Here is a 22,687-nt window from a genome sequence, read left to right as displayed (position 1 = left end):
ATGACAGTTGATGGAAAAAAGGCCGGCCTGGCAACAGTAGCACCGGTTGTGGAAAAGCAGTATGTTCAAGAGAAAGCTCCAAACAGAAAATAGCCACTGTACTGAAAACGGCAGTTAATAAAACAGCGAAAAAAAGAAATGACAAACACACACACACACACACACACACACACACACACAGCTCTGGCCACAGAAGCGGGTCACCATCAAGCCTGTGTTGCCTTGCAGCATCAGCAGAGAAGAGGACAAATTTGAGCCATTCTTCCACATTCCCTTAGCTCACAGCTGTCAGACTGCTTTAGCTTTAGCTTTTTTTGTGCTTTTTTTATTTTCTGAAAAGCAAGAGAGAGAAAAAAAAACATGCAGGCCGTGGAGAAGGGAGGACACACCTTTCTCAGGGCTTGCTTCCCCCCCTGCCTCCTCCGTGCTCCCGTTAGGAGCTCCAGGGCCAGCAGTAAGTGCCTGGGCCTCGGCCTGCGGACAGGGCAAAGCCTGGGCCTCGTCTACAACCTCTGCCTGCTCTAAGAGCTGGGAAGGGGGTTCCTGCTCAGGCTCCTCCCCACTCCACTGCTCCTCCTCCAGCTCCTCCTGCTCCTCTAAAGCTGCTGCTGCTGCTGCAGTGTCCTCCTCTTCCTCCTCCGCTGCGGAGAGAGCCTCTATGGTCTCTTCTTCTTAAAATAAGAGGGGGACAAGTGGAAACATCAAGACCATGGACAACACAGACTTGGGTTACAGGGGTTTGAAGGAAAGTTGGACACTTTCAGCTCTGACAGGGATGGAAGCACACCAAAATGTTGCTTATGTACTCTTTCGGTAACAACGTGGAAGGCTTTGTCAACCCAGACCTTTGGTTCTTGTTTTGGAGAGGTGGGGTGGGGGGTCTTACACAGTCATTGGCAGATCTGCTCAGTTAGATCTTAGGTGCTACAAATGGTCCTCAGAAGAACCACTTTTGGTTCTTTGAAGAATTATGTTGGAACATGGTTCCTTATGGAACAAAAGGCGGTCCTCCTATGGCATCACACGAAGAAAAATTGCAGCACCTTCATTTTCAAGAGTGTAAGAGGGTCTGATTTAACTGAGCAGATCTGCCAATGACTGCATAAGACCACCAGGTCCTCAAGAAGAATTTATTATAGCTTAATCCACTGCACCTTACTGTATCACACTGTAGTTCTACCATTAATTAAATGGGTACTATGTAGGGTAGCAGCTAAAATGCTCTGCACAATTCAAAGCTGCCTTATGAAGAACCTGCAACCTGTAGGCCAAGGGTACTCGATTCTGGTCCTGCATGAGGAGAGTCCTGCAAAGTTAGCTAGGTTCCCTGATCAAACACAGCCAGGTTTAGTTGGTGTAATCAAAATGTTCTGGATTCCAGCTCTCCTGGACCAGAATTGATGCCCCCTTGCTACAAGAACATCAGAGGAACTGACCAAGAGCAATGGAAGCCTGTTCCCAGGAAAACATGCAAAATACAGTGCTTGATTTTCTCTGTCATTGAACATTTGTCACAGTTCAATTTCAGATATTTAAACCTTCTAATTATTTAGTTTATTTAAAGAACAACATTAGCCAACATGCACATCACCCATATGCCCCTTACTAATAGTCCAAAAGTTTGTAGACGCCTACTTGTCCAGTAATGCTTTTGAAATACAGGATTATAATCATGCAGGGTTGGTTTTCCTTGCTACAATAACAGCACTTACACTAGATCTTGGAACATTGCTGTGAGAATTTGATGTAATTCAGTAATGAGAGAAGTCACAAGTTCAGGTACTGATAATGGATGATTAGTTATAGATCAGAAATGCCACTCGAACCAATCCCAGAGGCATTCTAGAGAGGTCAGCTCCACTGCTCCACAGCTCCCCAGGTAGATAGAGGGGCTTTATACCCCTCTATCTACCGGCAGGCACTGGGCAATGCTGCTCCTCAGTGTTCTGTTATTTTGCCAGTGCTTTTCAATGGTAATTAAAACAAACTGTGAGTGTCTGGATATGTTTGTATGTGTATAGTATGAATAACTACAACCAGCATTACTTTACATTGTTTTAGAGTCCCTACCCTGGCATCTCTATTAGGTTCAAGTCAGGACTTTGACTAGGTCACTCCAAATCATTCACTTGGTTTTCTGTCTGCATCTTGATGCATGTCTAAGTATAAATTCTCACAACAGAACTCATGGTTTCTTTAATAATAGCAGGCTGACCAGTCCCTGAGGCAGCAAAACATCCCTGAATCGTAAAAAACTACCACCACCATGTTTGACAGATGGTAGATTTCAGAGAGAAAAGAGGTTCTCTTTTGTCCCAAAGGGTACAGTTTAAACCGGTTTGAACATAGAAGATAGAAGAACTTTTTTTTTGTTTTGTTTTTTGTTTTTAAATGTGAAAATGTGTGTAAATAATGTAAACATACAGATTATATCAAACCTGAACATTTAACTGCTTGTAAAATTGTAAATTGTGAATAGAAAGTGTGTATAATATGTGTATATGTATAGCATAAGTTAATGAGTAAATATTCAGTATTTCTATTATGTAAATATGTGTTCTTTTTTGTTCTTTTTCGCTCACCTTTACACCTGTGTAATGGGATTTGACAATAAAGTGATTGGATTTGATATTTATTCTGGCTATCAGTGCTTTCTGTATTACTGCTATTCCAGGTATGGCACATTTTCTCAGTTCCTTTTATACTGTGGAGCCATAAACACTGATCTTAGCTGCAGCTAAAGAGGCCTGTAGTTTCTTGAATGTTCTCCTGTAACCTTCAGATGGAGTTGGCATTGTGTTTTTGGGGAAATGAGGGCTCCTATGGTTCTAATGGGGATAATTGTTCTTGGAGTGGTCCTTCTTTTATTCTCTTCTACGTTCAGCAGAGCTAACTATATTCAAACCTGTCTGTTCAATCAGCTGAATCTCATATATATATATATATATATATATATATATATATATATATATATATATATATATATATACACAATACATAGATGTATTGCATGTTCACTTTCAATAAACCAAATAATCTGGTAAGGTGTTTGATAAGGTTCTCTTTGTCTGATCACTGTGACAAATATGCAATACTAGAGAAGGGTCTTACTCATTTTCATGGCACTGTATCTGTTTACATTGACCTCTGTTTGTACATTCTATAGCCAGAGCTAGCCTGGCTAATGGCTAATGGACTGTTTTGGCAGTTACTGGTCTGGGCCTTACAGACACATCATTAACCTCTCAGCCACACTGGCAGGGTCTGAAAAATGACCTAAAAAGACTGTAAATAATGAGTCACATAGGAACTCTACTGCTAAATATTAGATGTGGTACTGAAATGAGTCAGCGCTAGCGAACCCGTCCACCCCCCACCCGCATGTGTGAGTGTTTTTGAGTCACGCATTGGTTCTTTCACTACTTAGCACTGCTGCACTCGTGGATATTCACATGTAAATAAGTGTTTACTTCTGTCTCTTTCAACGGGGGCTTATTGTCCAAATTCTGGGACTATTTAGCTGCGCTTTCGTTCCTAAACCCGGCTGAGAAAAGCTGACTGTTAAAACTTCTGTGGATGAGAACACAGAGAAAACCCCATTTCCCTATTTCCTTTCCTGCGCTGGTTCTTATCTCTGACAGGGTTGGCAGGCTTCCCGGCATTAGCATGCAATCAGGAGGCGGGGCGCAACAGACTCCAAGCTGTCAGAGCGAAAGCGAGACTGGGATCCTGAAATCCGGCTCGGAAAAGAAAGTCGCAGCTCGACAGCAGGAGTGAGTCTGCATCCCAGGGTATGGCTTTTTATGTAGACTGCTATTGCTGCTGCTGGGAATCAGATTGGATCTAGCAGCCGAGGGGGCGCGCCAGGTCAAATCTTAGCAGGATGCCGCAGTGAGGGGCGAGAGACAGAAAGAGAAAGAGAACGAAGGAAGAGGAAAAGAGAAAGAGAAAGAGTGCAGCAGTACACAGGCTTTCCCCTCTAACTCAGCGTCCGTCAGGGAACTCACAGGGTGCGTCCCGCCTCTACTAACCGATACATAATAGCAAAAGATTCAAGAAGTGTGTGTTTGTGTGGCTGTATATATGTGTGTGTGTGTGTGCTAAAAGGTAGACGAGCTGAAAGTTATCCTGTGATCTACAGCATGTGTACATCAGCAGGTGGGGACACTGGGAGGGGCCTGATGATCATAATGATGATGATGATGATGATGATAGGGTGGGGCATGGACAGGTGAGTGGGAATTTTTTGTTTGGGAGGGGGCCGGATGACAGACAGACAGATAAGTCAGACAGACGGAAAAGACGGACACATCAAAACAGGCGGAGGAATAAAATGCACAGCATGCGTGACTGACCTGCTGATGTTGCAAGTCATTTGGCTCACATTTGTATTTTTGAAGCATTTTCATATTCAGAAAATATGAGATGCCTGAAGGTGACACCTTATCGGCAGGTTAGTATGTGGGTTTGTCCGGCCTAACGCACTTTCCGGTAGCACCGATTTTTTAAATTGTGGCGCTGAGAGCGACATTATAGACCGAACTTGGGAGCCGTGAGCCGAATGTCTTGGAATGAAATGTCCAGAAAAACGCACAGACGTCTAAAAAGAAAGGGAACGCTCCAGCACGAAGAGTAATATCCACAGACAAGAGTGGCACAACACAACAGAGACAAAAGACGAGGGGGGAGGGGGGTGGTCCACGAGAGAGGAGAAAGAGAGAGCAAGAGAGAGAGAGAGCGAGAGGGGGGAAAGTGGGTGGGAAAGAAGTTTGGAAAGGACTGGAGAGAGAGAGAGAGAGAGAGAGAGAGAGAGAGAGAGAGAGAGAGAGAGAGAGAGAAATGAGGAAGAGGAGGAAGTAAGGAAGGAAGGAGAGGGAAGAGGGAAAAGGAAGGGATGGCGGAGAGGAACCATGCGTGGTTCACCTTCGATCTGCCTAAAAGCAGCGGCCTGCCCTGAGGGCCGTGCGCCAGAGAGTGTCCACTCTGGGCTGAATAAGGGGTGGTCATAGTACTCCTCGTCAGAGTAGTAGGGGTCATCCTCGGGCACTGAGACTGAGATGGAGGGGGCGAGGAACTTGCACCTCTCCCGAGAATTTTGGAAGCGGCGGAGAGGCCCAGCCTCCTCCTCGTCCCCTACATCTACAAACATACACACACACACACAAGGAGAAGGAACTGCAGGGACAATTCGGACAGAGAGAGAGAAAGAAAGAGAGAGAGAGCGAGAGAGGTTGAGGTAGAAAGAAGGAGGTGCAGTGAGGGTTTAAATGACCAAGAAAGAGATAAAAGGAGACTGAGGAAAAGAGAGTGAGGGAGTTAAAGAGAGGGGAAGAGAGAGAGAGAGAGAGAAAGTGAGGTAATGATGGAGGAAAAACAAGGAAAGAGAGGAAGAATAAAGAGAGACCGAAGAGGAGGAATGTACAAAGGGCGAGCGAGCGAGTGAGAGAAAGAGAGAACAGGAGAAAGGTAGCAGTAAAAACAGAAAGGTAGAACATAGACAGATACTGGAGTCAGAGGGATTGTAAGGAAGTGTGGAAGAGAGACACAAACAACACAGAAACACACAAACGCACAAACACACAAACACATGAGACAGAATGACCGGAAACAGAAAGAGCTGCCGTGGTGGCACGGTGTCATTCTCAGAGGCTGAACACAGCTCAACATGTCCACTTCAGACAGCCCGCCGCCAGAACGCAGCCTCGGCTGTAACCGTATCAGCCCGAACATACAGTGCCAGCAAAAAGACGCCATCGTCATCACCGACCCAAGCTAACAGACCTAAACTATGCTAAACTAATGTCTCACCCCCTTTCCTTCCATCAGCTGAGTTACTTCACCAGGCTCCATCTCTCAGAATCCAGCAGGCAACCACCTATTTTACATGGGAAGGTATTGCCATTGACCAGTCAGTGCATGCTGACCGTCTCTCTTTGGACTGCCCTTTTCCTAACAAATCTACTTACTGGTTGTGTCACACATCCGCCGACTGCCTCTTTACATCTTGGACGTCTCTGGGAGATCACATGACTCCTCATGTGACTGCAAGCTCCTATCAACGTTCGTGCTAGCCGGAATTCTAAGGACTAGCACCTGTGTTTGATCATGTGATTATATTAGACTAGTATTTAAGCCTGGGCTTTAGACTAGGCACCTTGTGAGGTAATGTATCCCATTCAGGTGATCTACTGAGCGTTTACTGATATTTGTGTCTATTGACCCTTGACCTGTACTGTGGATTACATGTTTGCCTTGACCCTTTTTGGATGTATTGCTCCGCGTGATGCCTTTCATCTGTCCTCTGGCATTGACCCTTGGCACTGACCCCTGCGAGCGTCTGGCCCTGTTTGGCACCCTACAGGTTGTATATCAACAAGCCTCTGGTTTGTCCACCTTTTCTCACCTTTTCAATCCTAAATTGAAGCAATACTGGGGACTTTCCCCAATTTTTTTTTCAAAGATAAGCATTGAGACCTACCGTTCCTCACTAGGAGCCACACAAATGCCATTTTAATGGGAATTTAACTGTAAACTAAATAGAAACCATCAAATCCTGGTTAAACTGAACTGGACATTTGACAACTGACCTGGGCAACACCTAGAGAGTCCCAAAAGAGTGCTCCCAGACAGGAAGATGACCAGAAATCAATGGTGCTAATGTCATAGCTGGTGAAGATGTGGCCAACTGCTCAAGAGAAGCAGCAAAGGGGGCTCCTGAGAGGACTATGATGACCAACATCCATCAGACTCATGAGAACATACACTTTGTTGATCAGGAGATAAGCTGGGAACCAAGTTAACCATCTGACCCACCAGTATAGGGCATGTGGTGGCCTGGGGATACCACAGCCATTCGTGGCAGGGAGTCCTCAGAGAGCATTGCAATGGCCTTGCAATCTCTGGGTGTCCATGTAACCCTGGCTGTCCTCTAAACTAATCCCATAACCGTGAGCTCATCTGTAGAAAGTGTAGCTCATGCTGGCATCAGTGAACATGTTGAGCAATGGCCCAGGCCTCCACCAGCCCTCACAGAATGCCGATACCACTACAGAGCACAGACAACAAAGAAACAACGCCAGATACAAACAAAGTAATAAACAAACAGACCAACAAACAAACAAGTGCAGGCCCACAACACTGATAGCACTTACTACATGACATGCAAAAGGAAAGGACAGGAAGAACATAAGACCCCCCAGGTGTAGCAGGGGGTGTATAAAAAGAACGAGAGGAACGAGGGATGAGCCTGAATGCCAGGCTCTTCCAGTGGCAGCTGGAACCATGGCTGTTCTGCGCTCACTAGGGGTGTAAAAAGGCATCAGTGCATCTGGATTCAACTGCATTGGTGTTAGATGAAGGGAGAGAGAGCGCCATCTACCCACCTGGAGAGAGCTCGGTCAATTGTGCTCTCTCTGACTCTGGCTGCTGATGGCAAAACAGCATGGCTGGGGATTCGAACTTGCGACCCCTGGGCCATAGTAGGCCACAATGGGTTCGTTGAGTGACACAACAGAAGAACTACATCTGGTCTCCTAAAGAATCATGTGTGAGAATAGATTTGTGAACATTTGGAGGCTTATTTTCTAAAACTCATTAAGGTCATTATTTAATAATTAGAAACTTAAGTGACCAGACAGAGGAAGGTAAGTCTGAAACTGGTGGCCATTCTATGAAACTTAAGAGGTTCATGTGAAATTCTACAATAAATTAAGGGTTCTTTATAGAGCCTTCACATCATGAGGAGTTTTTCTTTAACTAATAAAAAGGTTATTCCTGTTGTTTCCTCTATGTGCTATATGTGCTTTCCAAACATTATTCTAAAATCCATTAAAAGCCTATGTCCCACCAGTGGGCCAAAAGTGCTATTACAAATTTCTGAATCACTGAATTTCTGAGAACAGCCACACCAGTTTATACGGAAGTCCCTGTAGTTCCTGAATAATATGCCTTAGTGTGCAATGAGCCGTGTTAAGGGGTTAATATACATTAATAAACACTATTACTTGAGTTGTTATAAGTTGTTATAACACTTATGTGGAATAAGTACTTGGCATAAGCCTTTATTAAGGTTTCTATAGGCATCAAACAGCCTTATGAATTCTGTCCTTACTAGAAATTGTCAAATTATTTTAAATTACTTTAAACACACATCAGCCAATACATTAAAACCACCTCCTTGTTTCTACATTCACCGTCTATGATATCAGCTCCACTCACCATATAGGAGCAGTAGTAGTGTAGCATAGTAGTCCTATAATTTCAGACTGCAGTCCATCTGTAGACTCCTGTTAAAGCTTAAGATGCCACAGGATTGGACCACCACAGGACTGACCACCACAGAGTAGGTAGGTGTTATCTGGGTCATTCTCAGCACTGCAGTGACTCTGACTGACATGGTGGTGGTGGGTGTGTTAGTAGTGTGTGTTGTGCTGGTGGTACGAGTAGTGGATCAGACACAGCAGTGCTGCTGGAGTGTTTAAACACTGTGTCTGTCCACTCACTGGTCTGTCCACTCCATTCCTCCCTAGTTGGTCCACCTTGTAGATGTAAAGTCAGAGATAGACACTCATCTGTTGATGCACAGTGTGTTGGTGCTCTAGTCCTTCAGCAGTGCTCTCAGAGGATGCTGCCCACAGGACACTGCCCACAGGACGCTGCCCACAGGACGCTGCCCACAGGACGCTGCCCACAGGACGCTGTTGGCTGGATGATTTGGTTGTTGGACCATTCTTAATCCAGTAGTGAGACTGAGCTGTTTAAACACTCCAGCAGCACTGCTGTGTCTGATCCACTCATACCAGCGCAACACACACTACTAACACACCACCACCACATCAGTCAGTATTACTGCAGTGTTGACCCACCACCCAAATACTACCTGCTACTGTGGTGGTCCTGTGGGGTCCTGACCACTGAAGAACAGGGTGAAAGGAGGCTACTAAGTAAGCAAAGAAACAGATGGATATAGTCTGAAATGATGATAGAGCTGATAGACTGGACAGTGAGTGTAGAAACAAGGAGTTACAGCTGATCGGTGTAATTTTTAACAAACTATTTTAATAGTTAGATTTCGATATTTTAATAATTGATTAATAATTTGAACTGTATAATGTTTTAGATTATCATGATTCATTAAAGAATCATTAATTGAATCAGCTGACCAAAAGTAGTTCTTCTATGGCACCTTGTAAAGAAGAGTGTGAGAACACACCAGTGTGTACCTTAGTGTGTTTGGTGTATTTTCCTAAATGACTCTGAATCGTAATAAAGTAATTGAATCTCTGAATCGTGATGAACGCTGAAAAAAGTGACTCACTGAATTTACTTGCCTTATGAATCACATATGGATAAAAATAAGCTTATAAACACAATCTAATTGTATATATATAAACAATAAATGTGTAATATACAGGATTTTCTTCATAAATAATGGAATCAATGCACGTTTGAATCAAGTAAATTAAATGATTCACTTTCTTAAAGAATCGCAACAGATTTGAATAGTCATGAGGACAGACGTTTACACCCCCAATGCTCAGAGAGCAGGCTGCCGCTGAAACAGGGTGGCATTATTATTATCGAGGACTGCATGCAAGGTGGGGGGCTTCGATGGGGCAGAACGGGTGTGAGGGGTAAAGGGGCAATGGAGGGGGGAGTAATGGGGGTCGTTTCGTTTGAATTTGTTGGTGAAGAGAGAGAGAGAGATATCCCCCAGAGTTTAGGTGATAACGCTGAGGCCTGGAGACAATGAGGAAGAGGAGCAGGAGGTGGTGGCAAAGTCAATTCAACACCCACTTCTCTTCAAGCACCGATCTCTCTGGCTCCCCCTGCTGCTCAGGAGGATGCGGCCGTTTCTTCTGGCCAGCGTCGGCCGCTTTCTTTCAGAGAAAAACACCCCTCACGAGGGGCCGGCGGTGGACGGGGATGGACACACACCCAAAAAAACACAAATGTGTTTCACGTTCACCTCACTTCTCTCCACACACCCTCACACACACACTCAAACACACACACACTCCCACACGCCGGCAGCAGGAAAAGAACGTACCTTGCTCCAGAGGGCCGAAGTGCTCTGCTGCAGGTGAGGGGGGAGGAGACGGGGGCAGATTAGCAGAGTCTTCCACTGCAGAAAGACAGAGGGGGGGGGGGGGGGGGGGGACGACAGGAAAGGCTCAGAAGAACAGCAGGTACGGATCAGCAGAGTGAAGCCCGGAGAGACGCACGCCTGCTTGAGGCTTTGTTAACTCGCTCATCTCTTCAGCGGCTCTGACAGCACGGCTATGAGCTCAGGCACCGCCGCCTATTTCTGCTGACTAAATCCACCTCAGTGTGAGCTGTATTCCTCCGTGCAAAGCTTCTAAGCAACTGTGCATTATTCGCTACTCTACTCCTAGAAGTCTAGAGTTATCCCTGTGAGTTCAAATCGTCCCCCAGTTTAATGGTGTCCAATTCCATCTACATGAAGCTACCAGTGCTAGGAGGGTGAGGCCTAGCATGCCATGGAAATCAGGGCAACTTAAACTGAAACAGTAACTGATTACAGAGCATTTTATTTAGTTAACTCAACTTAGTTCATTCTAAAGTTCTCCTAGCTCACATTTTCCACTTCACCATCTCAGTTTGATCAACAATCGACACTGAGTTGAGCATCAAAAACATCAGTAAATGAGCTGCATCTGAAACTGATTCAATACTGTGTAAGATGTTTAGTCTGTGGCTCCGCCCCCTTAATCTGATTACAGTTCATTCCCGTCGGTACGTTAGAACCTCCCCCATCACATGACATCCCCAGACTGGGAGGCCCCAGACACTGGAGCTCTAAGGCCTTGCTGGGATTTGAACTGATGACCTCCTTACACTTGATGATGAGCAGCAGTTAGACAGTAGGGCCGGTCTAGAGCTCAGTTCTGAGTAAATTCACCTTTCCCTTCTTTCTCAGACACTGAAATCTACATGGCTTTGCAGCTCTGGGGTGGTTCAACTGTCTAACTGACTGCTCGTCAAGACATCATTAGTTCAAATCCCATCAATACCACAACTCTCCATGATCAGGAGTCTGAAAATAGGAAGGTTGAGTTAAGTTAAAGTTGAGGGAGCATCAGCGAACTAAAAATCCATAATTCATATATATCATTGTCTCATATATATATATATGTGTGTATATATTATTCAGCATTTCCAGCTTAGCTAGAGTGTAACATCACCCAGGAGGACGACCTTTTTCCATAAGGCTGAGTCATATTAAAGATGTTTTCCTAGAACACTAGAAAATGTAAGTACATACAATACACTGATCAGCCTTATCATTAAGACCACTGTAGTGAACAGCATTGATTATCTGGTTCCAACGAAACCTTTCACTGGCTGGGATTTACATATTAGGCAGCAAGTGATTTCTAACAGGTGACGATGTGTTGAAGCAAGAAAATGGGCAAGCATACAAATCTAGAACCAAGAATCAAAGAACCAAACTGTGATGTTCTAGGTGACTATGTCAGAACATCTCTAAAACATCAGGCAGGTCTTGAGGGGTTGTTCCTGGTACGCAGTGGTCAGTACCTACCTTCAAGAAAGGACAACCGCCAAACTGGCGAAAGGGGCACTCATTAACTTAAGGTTAACTGGTGCAATCCATGCAGGCCCCATCTCACAACTTACAGGACTTAAAGGACCTGCTTCTAATGTCTCAGTGTCAGACACCACAGGACACCTTCAGAGGTCTTGTGGAGTCCATGCCTTGATGGGCCAGAACTGTCTTGGTCACTCAAGGGGGACCTTCACAATATTAAGTAGGTGGTTTTAATGTTATGGCTGAAACAAAGAACATGATAAAGAGCTGTTTTATTAAAATATGAGCAGCAACAGTAAACATGTCTGGGACCACAATACACAGACATGCTGTACCTCATCCCCCTCATCCACCTCTAATTTGAGAAACAGAACAGGCTGTTTGTTGAACCAAATGGAGACGATAGACGATGAGATATGAACACACACACACACACACACACACACACACACGAAGATGAATAAAAAACAGATTCTTTCAACTCTTACTCAGCAAACACACACACACACACACACACACACACACAAGCAAATACACACTGGGCCTCAGCAGAGCAAGGCAGGAACAGACCAGCTGTCAAAGCGGATAAGCCATGCAGCAGCAAGCAACAAGACACTGCAGAGAAACTCCACTCACCAGACCAAGCCTCAAAGAGAGGACACACACACACACACACTTCAGAGTCAGCAAAAAGCATAGGCGCTTATGAAAAAGGCCCTGCGCTGTGCATCACTAATACCTCATAGCACGTATGCAGAATCCATACCAGTGTTACCTAAGTGTCACATTGATGCATTGCTGCATCCCCAAAGCTAAGCTTGGTGGGAGCCCAACCCACCAGCCCCTGCTGCATGACTGTACCGCAGAACAACCTGCAGTGTTCCTCCTCCTTTAATTACCACATGTGTACCCTTATATGTGCAGCACAGCAAAACCCTTTTCACAAGTTCCATATGAGCATCAGTGTTAGTCAAGCGTGATGGTTGGCCACAGCCAGACTGGAGAAAAGAGGTGTAGAATCGGGTGTAGGACATATTAAAAGCAACAAAAAAGAGCCACACGTAAAGATGGATGTAGGAGGAAGCCGAAAACAACAAACACATGCAAGATATGGATTCCTTCCATCAAAGTTTTGAACAGATCCCTACAACAGTGCTTCCCACCCGTGGAGTCGTGGAGGACCTCTTGTCCTGCACATTTTACCCAGTGTTTACCCAGCTCCCAATATACCCAACCCTGCTAATCAGCTAAATAGCACGTTGAGTTGAAGGTGGTGGGGTAGAGCAGAAAACCACTGAATGTGCAGAGCAGAAGGTCCTCCAGGACCAAGCCTGGAAACCACTGCTCTAGAAGGACTCCTGTATCTTCTAAAGCAGAATTCAGTCCTTGGAGACCCCTACAAGTTCCACATTTCCCCAAATCCATAGGGTTGCCCTTTGGGTTATATGTAATACTGCGTAGTTTTTTGAGTCGTGATAGTAGTAGAACCCTTTTTGGTGCTCCACAGAAGAACCACGGATACATTCAAATGGTTCTTTGGGGTGTTTGAGGCTAGAAGAACCCCCTTTAGGGCTGTACCTGCATTCGTCTTACAGGTTTAATGGCAGCAGTGCCCCCAGTCTGAGCTTACTGTGGCTCAGCCTAGTCGGCCCAGACTGGAAAGGGCGTCTCAACAGTGCCACTGGCCTGCCGGAGGTTTGGGGCCTACCTGAGGGCAGTCTGACAGCGGTGTCCGGGTGGAGCTCCTGCTCGCCCTTCAGCACTGCTACAGCCTCCGCCGTCACCTCCTGCACGATCCGCGCAGAGACTTGCTCTGGGCGACACACACATGCATACACACACACACGCGTCCATCAAGATGCAAATTCTGCTCTTTTTTTTTATCCCTAAACCATCGTTTTAATGCAACATGGCCTCATCTAGAGCAACGAAGACAAAGAAGTTCAGTCATAACCATCTCTAGGGACCCTGAGGTCCACTTTAGAGCCAATATTTCTTTGGACACTGTACATAGTTAGAGTTCAGGGCTGCTACATTTATTTATAATGACATTTTATTTTGGTGGAGAAGTGTGTTGTTCATCATAGGATCATAGTAAACCCGGGAATACATCCATTACAGGGTGAAAAATAATAAAATTGTTTACACTGTCTCACCCAGGTGCAATTATAATGACCACCTTGTTCCAGGAGTCCAGCTTTAGAGCTACAGAACCCGTGAAACTGTGTATTAGAGTCTGGTTTTAATTAACTCACACTGAATAGAGCCCTTCCTCAGACGACCAGCATACAATTAAAACATAACTGGAATGATAAAGCGAGTGTCTCATAGAGTCACTTTAATTAGGATTTTATTCCGCTCAGCAGCGGTTTGAGGACGCACAGCAGAGAAAAACATTTTCCGAAGGACGGATAAGGAACAGAAATGGCAGGGGGATTGGCAGCAACGGATTGTCATGGCAACAGTGGACAGAAGACTCATGAGCACAGAAAATCTTCCAATTAGAAAGCAAACCGACAGACAGCTCACAGATTGGCTGGTCAGAAACCCAAGAAACTCTGCTATCCATCTCAAAGATCTCAAGCATTTATCGGTCACATAGATGATCACAGTGTCAATTCTTTGTCAAGTGTTCACAGAACATTTTCTTAACCTGACCTGAAGTAGCTGGACCTTTGTTCTCCACACAGTTCCCAACACATTGAGAGCTTCAGGGGCTGTGTTTGGGAATGTGTGGCGAAGTAAAGCCTAACACAATCCTACTAAACTGTGTTGGGAACTATATGGATATATACGGTTCCACTGAGAGCTTGTGGGAATGTGTTAGGAATTGTGTGGAGAAGTAAAACCCAACACAGCTGCACTAAGGGATTTTGTTAGGAACTGTGTGGAGATAGTCCCATTGAGAGCTTGTGGGCCTGTGTTGGAAATTGTGTGGAGAAGACGAACTCAAAAAACAGTCCCATTGAGACATTGTGGTTAGGAACTGTGTGGAGAATTGTGGAGGAACTGTGTGGAAATGGTCCCATTGAGAGTTTGCGGGACTTTGTTGGGAAATGTGAGGAGAAGAAAACAACAACATAGTCCCATTGAGACATTGTGGGATGGTGTTAGGAATTGTGTGGAGAACAAACCCAACACAGTTACACCGAGGGCTTGTGGGATTGTGTTGGGAAATGTGTGGAGAATAAAAAATCAACATAGTCCATTTGGAATCTTGCAGCACTGTGTTGGGAAATGTGAGGTGAAAAACCTAATACCATCCTATTGAGAGCTTATGGGACTGTGTTGGGAAATGTGAGCTGAAGAAAACAATATCATAGTCCCATTGAGACATTGTAGGATAGTGTTAGGAACTGTGTGGAGATAGTCCCATTGAGAGCTTGTGGGCCTGTGTTGGAAACTGTGTGGAGAAGATGAACTCAACACAGCCACACTAAGAGCTTGTGGGATTGTGTTGGGAAATGTGTGGAGAATTGTGGAGGACTTGTGTGGAAATAGTCCCACTTAGAGCTTGTGGGAAATGTGAGCTAAAGAAAACAATATCATAGACCCATTGAGACATTGTGGGACTGTGTTAGGAATTGTGTGGAGAAGATGAACCCAACACAGCCACACTAAGAGCTTGTGGGATTGTGGAGGAATTGTGTGGGGATAGTCCCAATGAGAGCTTGTGGGATTGTGTTGGGAAATGTGCGGAGTTGAAAAACCTAATACCATCCTATTGGGAGCTTGAGGGACTGTGTTGGGAAATGTGTGGAGAAAGAAAAACAAATAGTTCCATTGAGACATTGTGGGACTGTGTTAGGAACTGTGTGGAGAATTGTAGAGGAACTGTGTGGAGATGGTCCCATTGAGAGCTTGCGGGACTGTGCTGGGAAATGTGAGGAGTAGAAAACAACAACATAGTCCCATTGAGACATTGTGGGATGGTGTTAGGAATTGTGTGGAGAACAAACCCAACACAGTTACACTGAGGGTTTGTGGGATTGTGTTGGAAAATGTGTGGAGAATAAAAAATCAACATAGTCCATTTGGAATCTTGCAGCACTGTGTTGGGAAATGTGAGGAGCTGAAAAACCTAATACCATCCTATTGAGAGCTTATGGGACTGTGTTGGGAAATGTGTGGAGAAGAAAACAATTACATAGTCCCATTGAGACATTGTGGGATTGTGTTAGGAAGTGTGTGGAGAAGACGAACCCAATACAGCCTCACTAAGAGCTTATGGGATTGTGGAGGAATTGTGTGGAGATAGTACCATATTGTGTGGAGATAGCTGACAGCTTGTGAGGCAGTGTTGGAAAATTTGTGGAGAAAAGAAAAACAAATCTAAAAAAGGCCCATTAAGACGTTGGGATTGTGTAAGGAATTGTGTGGAGAAGACAAACCCAACACGGTTACATTGAGGGCTTGTGGGACTGTGTTGGGAAATGTGTAGAGAAGAAAACAACAACATAGTCCAATCAAGACATTGTGGGATTGTGTTAGGAATTGTGTGGAGAAGTCAAACCCAACACAGCCACACTAAGAGCTTGAGGGATTGTGTTAGGAATTGTGTGGAGAATTGTGGAGGAACGGTGTGGAAATGGTCCCATTGAGAGCTTGCAGGACTTTGTTGGGAAATGTGTGGAGAAGAAAACAACAACATAGTCCCATTGAGACATTGTGGGATGGTGTTAGGAGAAGACAAACCCAACACGGCTACATTGAGGGCTTGTGGGACTGTGCTGGGAATTGTGTGGAGAATAAAAAAGTCCATTTGGAATCTTGCAGCACTGTGTTGGAAAATGTGTGGAGCTGATAAACCTAATATCATCATATTGAGAGCTTAAGGACTGTGTTGAGAAATGTGTGAAGATAAAAAAACCCAACACAGTTCCACAAGCTCTAGATGGGGTTTAAATCTGGCGACTGTGTTGCCATTTTATCTTAACCCACTCCACTGTTGAAAAAATCCACTTCTCCACTTTGAAAAAGAGCTGCTTCATTGTTCTGCTTCTCCACCATAAACGAAAAGATCCCACTGACACACACCAATAAAACGCCACTGCTCTCCACACACCTCCTATAGTGGTTGGATTTTTCTTCTCCACACCTTTCCAAACACTGTCCCCCACATTCTCAGTGGGGTTTAATGACACTGCCTGAACTACATCGCTCCATAACTCACTCTGGAGAGAGCAAGGCCAATTGTGCTCTCTCAGGCTCTGGCTGCTGATGGCAGGCAGCATGACCCAGGATTCTTAACAGCAAGTAGTACTTTAGTCCGCTGGACCACTCTGAGCCGGTTAAGATCTACACATTTTAATAGATGATATTTGTAGACCACTATGTTGGCAAAAAAATACCTACCAGCTACTTTGGTTCTTTATGTACTAAAAAAGGTCCAATGATCCACTTCCTCTGTGAGTCAAATGACCCTTTTTTCAGTACCACATACAGCAGAACCCTTTCAGCTAAGAGTGGCTGACATCTGTACATCTATGCCATTCTTATTCACTGCCACTGCATTTCACATGGTTATTAACCAACCATAATTTACTACAATATTCCATTTCCATAAACCTTTTAAGGGCCGCAGGTATCTATGGATCAAAAACCCAAGCTTTTGAAGATACATTTCTGTAACACAATGAGCCTCTCAGTGTAATCTCGTAAATGGCCTTTTGACTGGATGACTGGATATTGGATCCGAAGCGATCACCATTTTCTAAATGAATCACGTTTTAACAATCGCACTCCATCAGGAGTTGATCCATTAGCAAGGCTTTTAGATAATGATTGACATTCTCCATTCGCTGCCACACAACATGGTGTAGATCGATGCAAATATAATGGGGTACAAGAAAATTAGCTCAAGTGTGATATTGACACAGGAAGAACCCGAAAGAAAATAGGCCTGTTCTGGAAGGACTGGATCCACATTTATTTGGCTCCAGTTCAAAATAATTGAGAGCCGTAGTTGAGCTGGATTTTTGGGGTTTTGTGCTTTTCCAGCCCAAGCACAACTGATTCATCTTACTCAAACCATTAGAAGGCCAACTGTGCTGAACCATGGCTCTCAGTCCCTCAACTCAACAATTTGGCAAAAAAATCAAATTGACTTTAAAATGTTATGTTGTACAGGACATTCTTTCATTTTTAAAATGATCACAAAAAGAACTATATAATCTTAATATATATATATATATATATATATATATATATATATATATATATATATATATATATATTCACATAATGCTATCAAAATAGCATCCCTTTACACTTTATAGTAATCTAAACCTATAGTAAATCTAAATCTTTTTTCTACCCATTTTCATTTAGACAGCCAATTACCCAACCCACTCGTTAGTACTCTCCTGCTATCACATGTAATAAGGACAGACACTTGCTTCCTCCAAAATAATGCTCAACCAGCCATCGCCTCTCTTAGAGCTGCCACTGATGCACCAGGCAACCAATGTGCTCAGAGGAACTCAGCTGGCATCACATCGAAGTGATGTAGGGAGAGAGAGAGAGAGAGAGAGAGAGACCAAAGCAGAGAGGGTGAGGCTAATTGCTATCTCAGGCTCTGGTGTCTGATGGCAGGCAGCATGACTCAGGATTCTAACCAGTGATCCTCAGGTCGTAGTGGTAGCACCTTAGTCTGCTGGACCACTCAGAGCTAGGTGTTTTAACAGGTGATATACATGAAAGAATAAAGTTACGTTACAACCAAGCACACCATTGTTTTTCTTGTGAAATTCTCAATAAGTTTGATGTGTCACATGACCCTCTTCCTATTGAAAAAACTAAAGTTGGATCCAAAATGGCTGACTTCAAAATGGCTGCCATGGTCCCCACCCATCTTGAAAAGTTTTCCCCTCCCATATACTAATGTGCCACAAACAGGAAGTTAATATCACCAACCATTCCCATTTTATTTAGGTGTATCCATATAAATGACCCACCCTGTATGTAGGCCACTGTGTTGCCAAAAAGTGAAACAGCTAATTTGGTGACACGTTTTTAGGAAGAACTTTTTCATGCAGTTTCCAAGCTAGAGAGCTAAAAGCTGCAAAAGAGGGTCTCAGTGAAGGAGCGAACAAAAGAACAAGACTGTTGTAGTGTGTTTCAGGGAGTGTCCAGAGTCAAGAGTGTTGATGTTGATGTCAGGGCTAAAATACTCTAACCACCACTGGTTTCAGGAGCTACACTCGACTGAAGACCCACCTCCTCCAAGAGTACGTAAAAAGTATCTCTACTTTGTGGTCTCCACACTGGCTTCTGTATTCAGTAGTATCTAAGCTTAGAGGGATCTTCTTCTTCTTCTCCAGTCTGTACAAACTAGCTAAGGGTATTTTCTGAGGAAACGGTCAAGCACTTTTGTAAGTCGCTCTGGATAAGAGTGTAAATGGACTCTTAACTATCTGCCACTGTTAATATCACCACTATTAACTATCATTACTCTGACCATCACTGCCATGACTATATTACGTTCTACTACACCATGATTATTATATTATGATTATGATCAGAGCAGTTCAACAGTTTAGATGGTTTGGTAACTTTTTTAATCAATAATTAATAAATAGTTCTGATCAGAGGAGAACGGGTCGGGTCCCTCTTGTGAGTCTTGGTTCCCTCCAAGGTTTCTTCCTCCAGCTCTGAGGGGGTTTCTCCTGGCCACTGTTGCCGTTGGCTGCTCACTGGAGGTCTTTGATCCTTCATGTCTTCTTATGTTATTTCTTTTTTTTCTGCCTTTTACTAATTACTAATTATGTAAAGCTGCTTTGTGACGACAGCAGTTGTAAAAAGCTATACAAATAAATCTGACTTGGCATTATAACTTAGAGTGAATCGACCTTAAAGTTTGAAAACATTAATCTCACCTAAACATTCTTTGTTACAAACATTAATATTTAAGGAACCAAAAGTGGATCTTCTTTGCCATCACTCAAAACACATAACCTTTATTACATCTTTATTTCTAAGATGTACGGCACACATTTACACCTAATCAAAGTAATCAGTCAGCATAAAAAGACTTTATTGCCTCAACATAAAATTCAACTGTTGAAGAAACAGAAATAACGGAAATAATTAAATGTGATTCATTTGACTTACAATAGAATGGATTCTTCTTTGGATCTAAATAATCAGATTAGATTAGATTAGATCAATTTTATGTAAACCAGTTACTTAAAGATGACAAAATGTCTTTTTTGTTGATGTATTTTCAGTTATTTATTTATTTATTTATTTATTTATTTTTTACATGTAACTCATGTATTTATAGGGTATTTTGGGATGGAACTGTTACTGGGATGGTAACTGTTCAGCTATGTGACTAACCTACAAGAGTCTTCAGAAGACTAAAAACACTGATGTTTTCACAAATTACAAATGTGACATTTTTGTAAAAACGCTATATAAATAAAATTTAATTGAATTAAATCATAATGGAAGCTTTGACCATTTTAATTAGTAGCAGAATTTCTAAATCCCACACTCACCTCAAACCATGTAGACGTATTACGTTTAAATTAATCTAAAAGTAAAAAGACTTGCTTATGTGGTTTCTGATGTGGTGTATCTATGGGCATCTATATACAATCTATTGTATATTATCTGTACTTACATCAACTATTTAAGGCCCACCTCAGAAAACAACAAGGCTTTATTTTGAAGACTGTTTCCACAAATTTCCAGCCAAAACAGCCTTTAAATGCTATGTTATTTAGTTTAGTTTTGTTTTTAGCATCAAAAACGATGAGAAAACCTATCGCTGATGTCCAGTAAAAAACATGTATCTCCATTTTTAGTTTTCTCCATGGTTTTTTCACCCTGTAGCTGTTCTTTACATTGCGTCAATAATTCTAGACGAACGGACCAATAGAAATGCTCTAAATTACTTGGATTAAACTCTATTGGCAGTATTTCTCTACAGGGACTAGACAAGCTGTTTGTGAGTGTGTGTGTGTGTGTGTGTGTGTGTGTGTGTGTGTGTGTGTGTGTGTGTGTGTGTGTGTTTGCACACCTGTGTCAGCAATCAGTGCAACTTGAAGTAGCTGAATTCATTAATTAGAAGGGGTGTCCACAAACATTTGGACACATAGTGTATATTAATTGATGAATTATTGCTGAACGATTGGTTCTGTTCGTGCCGCACAGTCCTACGGCGAATCTCCATAAAAACCTTCAATGTGGTTCCGAGCCACTTCGTCCTCCCACATTCGGCCTGCTGCATTCTGTAATCTGTGGAGGGTTCTTTTGTGCTGTTGGGTCTTTTTAGGCACAGCGTCCTCCCACCCAACCAATCTAAGCACCCACACACATACACACACACACACACATACATAGACACGACAAATACATGTGTGCGGGCACGTGGTTAAAACCACCTACGCGCGAAAGCAGAGGAGAAAATGAGGACTAAAAAATAAAGACACTCTCGAATCCACTCGCGATAATGCTTCTCACCCACGCCGCTTAAAAAGGGGCTCCATTATCCCTCAATCAGGCGTACTGAGACTGCTCTTGCATCCTTCATGACAAGTTTGACAAGTAACACGACTCGGAGACGGTTGCTACGGCTAATTTTAGCATTTGCTACTTACATTTGTCAATGTTTTTATATCCAACTACATCATTCAGTGCCAGAAAGCACATAGGCTAGTCTATTAGAGATGAATAAACACCCCCACACAGATTTCGACGTGCACTCAGCACCATACTAATTTATAGGGGTTTAGCTACATTAGCCTATTAGCTCCAGTCTAAAACTAAGACACCAAACCTGCATAGACTTATCAACCACAGTCAGAAATGAGTTACTTCATTTTGTGCTGGATTGCTAATTTAAGGAACAATTGAATTGACAAAAGTATTGGGACACCTGCTCATACTTACTGTTTCTTATGAAATCAAGGGTATTAAAATGAGTTTGTTCTGCTTTTGTTGTAGTAACTGTCTCTACTGTCCAAAGAAGAAGGCTATCTAGTAGATTTTGGAGGAACATTGCTGTGAGGATTTGATTAATGCATCCAGTGACAAGAACGCTAGTGAGGTCAGGGTGTTGAGTGACCACCACTCCACCTCATCCCCAGCTCATCGCAAAAGTATTGGATTGGATGGAGCACCAACCATCATTCCAGAGAATGATGCTGCACTGCTCCACAGCTCAATGCTAGGGGGCTTTATACACCCCTCTAGCCCACGTCTGGCATTAGGCAGCAGCATGGTGCCAATAGGTTCATGATGTTTATCTGCTTGAGAGAGTCCTATTCTATTGGCAGTACTTCTCTACAGGGACTAGATAAGCTATAATTGTGTGTGTTAAACAGGTGTGCATTCACACACCTGTTTCAGCAAGCGTGTAACTTACAATAGGCCAGCAAAAGCTACTTGGCTATTTGGGTGTCCACAAGTATTTGGACATGTATTGTATGATATTGGTTCTACCTTGTCGAATTGGTGGAGTTCAATTAACTGTGTTGGTTTCTTGGCACGGACCCGAGTTTTGGGCACAGTTCGCATATTTTTGAAAGGGTTGAGGTCAAGACTTTGGGAAGGTGAGAGAAGCTTAATGTCATTATTCCATCCACTTTGTGCACCCACAGAGCACGCTGCTACCACCACCATGTTTAACAGTTGGCACAGTGTTTTTGGGGTTGAATGCCCCATTGTGGTCAAACAACTGGACGTTTGTCTCATTTGGCCATGAAACCTTCCTGCAGAACCTTTCTTCTTTGTCATTGCCACTGGTGAGCATCAACCTTTATTCAAGCTTGAGGGTGTTGTTTTTTGGAGCAGGAGCGTCTTTTCTTTGACGGTAGTCTCTCAGTCCACGGTGAAGCTAAACCCAAAGTAAAATCCTTGACATTCATGTCCATGTATGTGGACTTCTGACCACAGCTGTAGATGAAGCATCTCCTACATGTTTTTGTACATGTTACGTTTGTCTTTAACAGTAGCCTGAGAGTACGTGAGGTTCTGCACAGCACAGAGATCAAGCCATTTCCAGCAATGCAATTAAAGCACGAACAGATAACTGTGTACTGTAATTGCATGTCCTCGCCCACGCACCTCATTATTATTGTGGGTATCAAAGATGAGTCAGGAGAGTAAGAC

General features: G+C 43.5%; 1 protein-coding gene across 13 annotated transcripts in view; it reads right to left on the bottom strand.

Annotated features, from left to right (window-relative positions):
* Positions 1-22,687, bottom strand: part of map2 (microtubule-associated protein 2) — a 182,557-nt gene that overhangs the window by 38,869 nt on the left and 121,001 nt on the right. For 6 of the 13 annotated variants that reach the window (XM_072685422.1, XM_072685427.1, XM_072685425.1 and 3 more), the window contains 4 exons: positions 13,278-13,382; positions 10,049-10,123; positions 4,924-5,139; positions 390-671 (listed from right to left, as the gene is read on the bottom strand). In XM_072685422.1, the coding sequence (XP_072541523.1) occupies positions 390-671; positions 4,924-5,139; positions 10,049-10,123; positions 13,278-13,382 (678 nt within the window). The remainder of the gene's footprint in view (positions 1-389; positions 672-4,923; positions 5,140-10,048; positions 10,124-13,277; positions 13,383-22,687) is intronic. The other 7 variants (XM_072685428.1, XM_072685433.1, XM_072685426.1 and 4 more) reach the window with 6 other exon arrangements.

The sequence above is a fragment of the Salminus brasiliensis genome, chromosome 8, assembly GCF_030463535.1.
Source record: "Salminus brasiliensis chromosome 8, fSalBra1.hap2, whole genome shotgun sequence".
NCBI classification, from domain to species: domain Eukaryota; kingdom Metazoa; phylum Chordata; class Actinopteri; order Characiformes; family Bryconidae; genus Salminus; species Salminus brasiliensis.
Note: the sequence above shows the minus strand (reverse complement) of the source record. Positions and strands in the feature narration are given on the sequence as shown.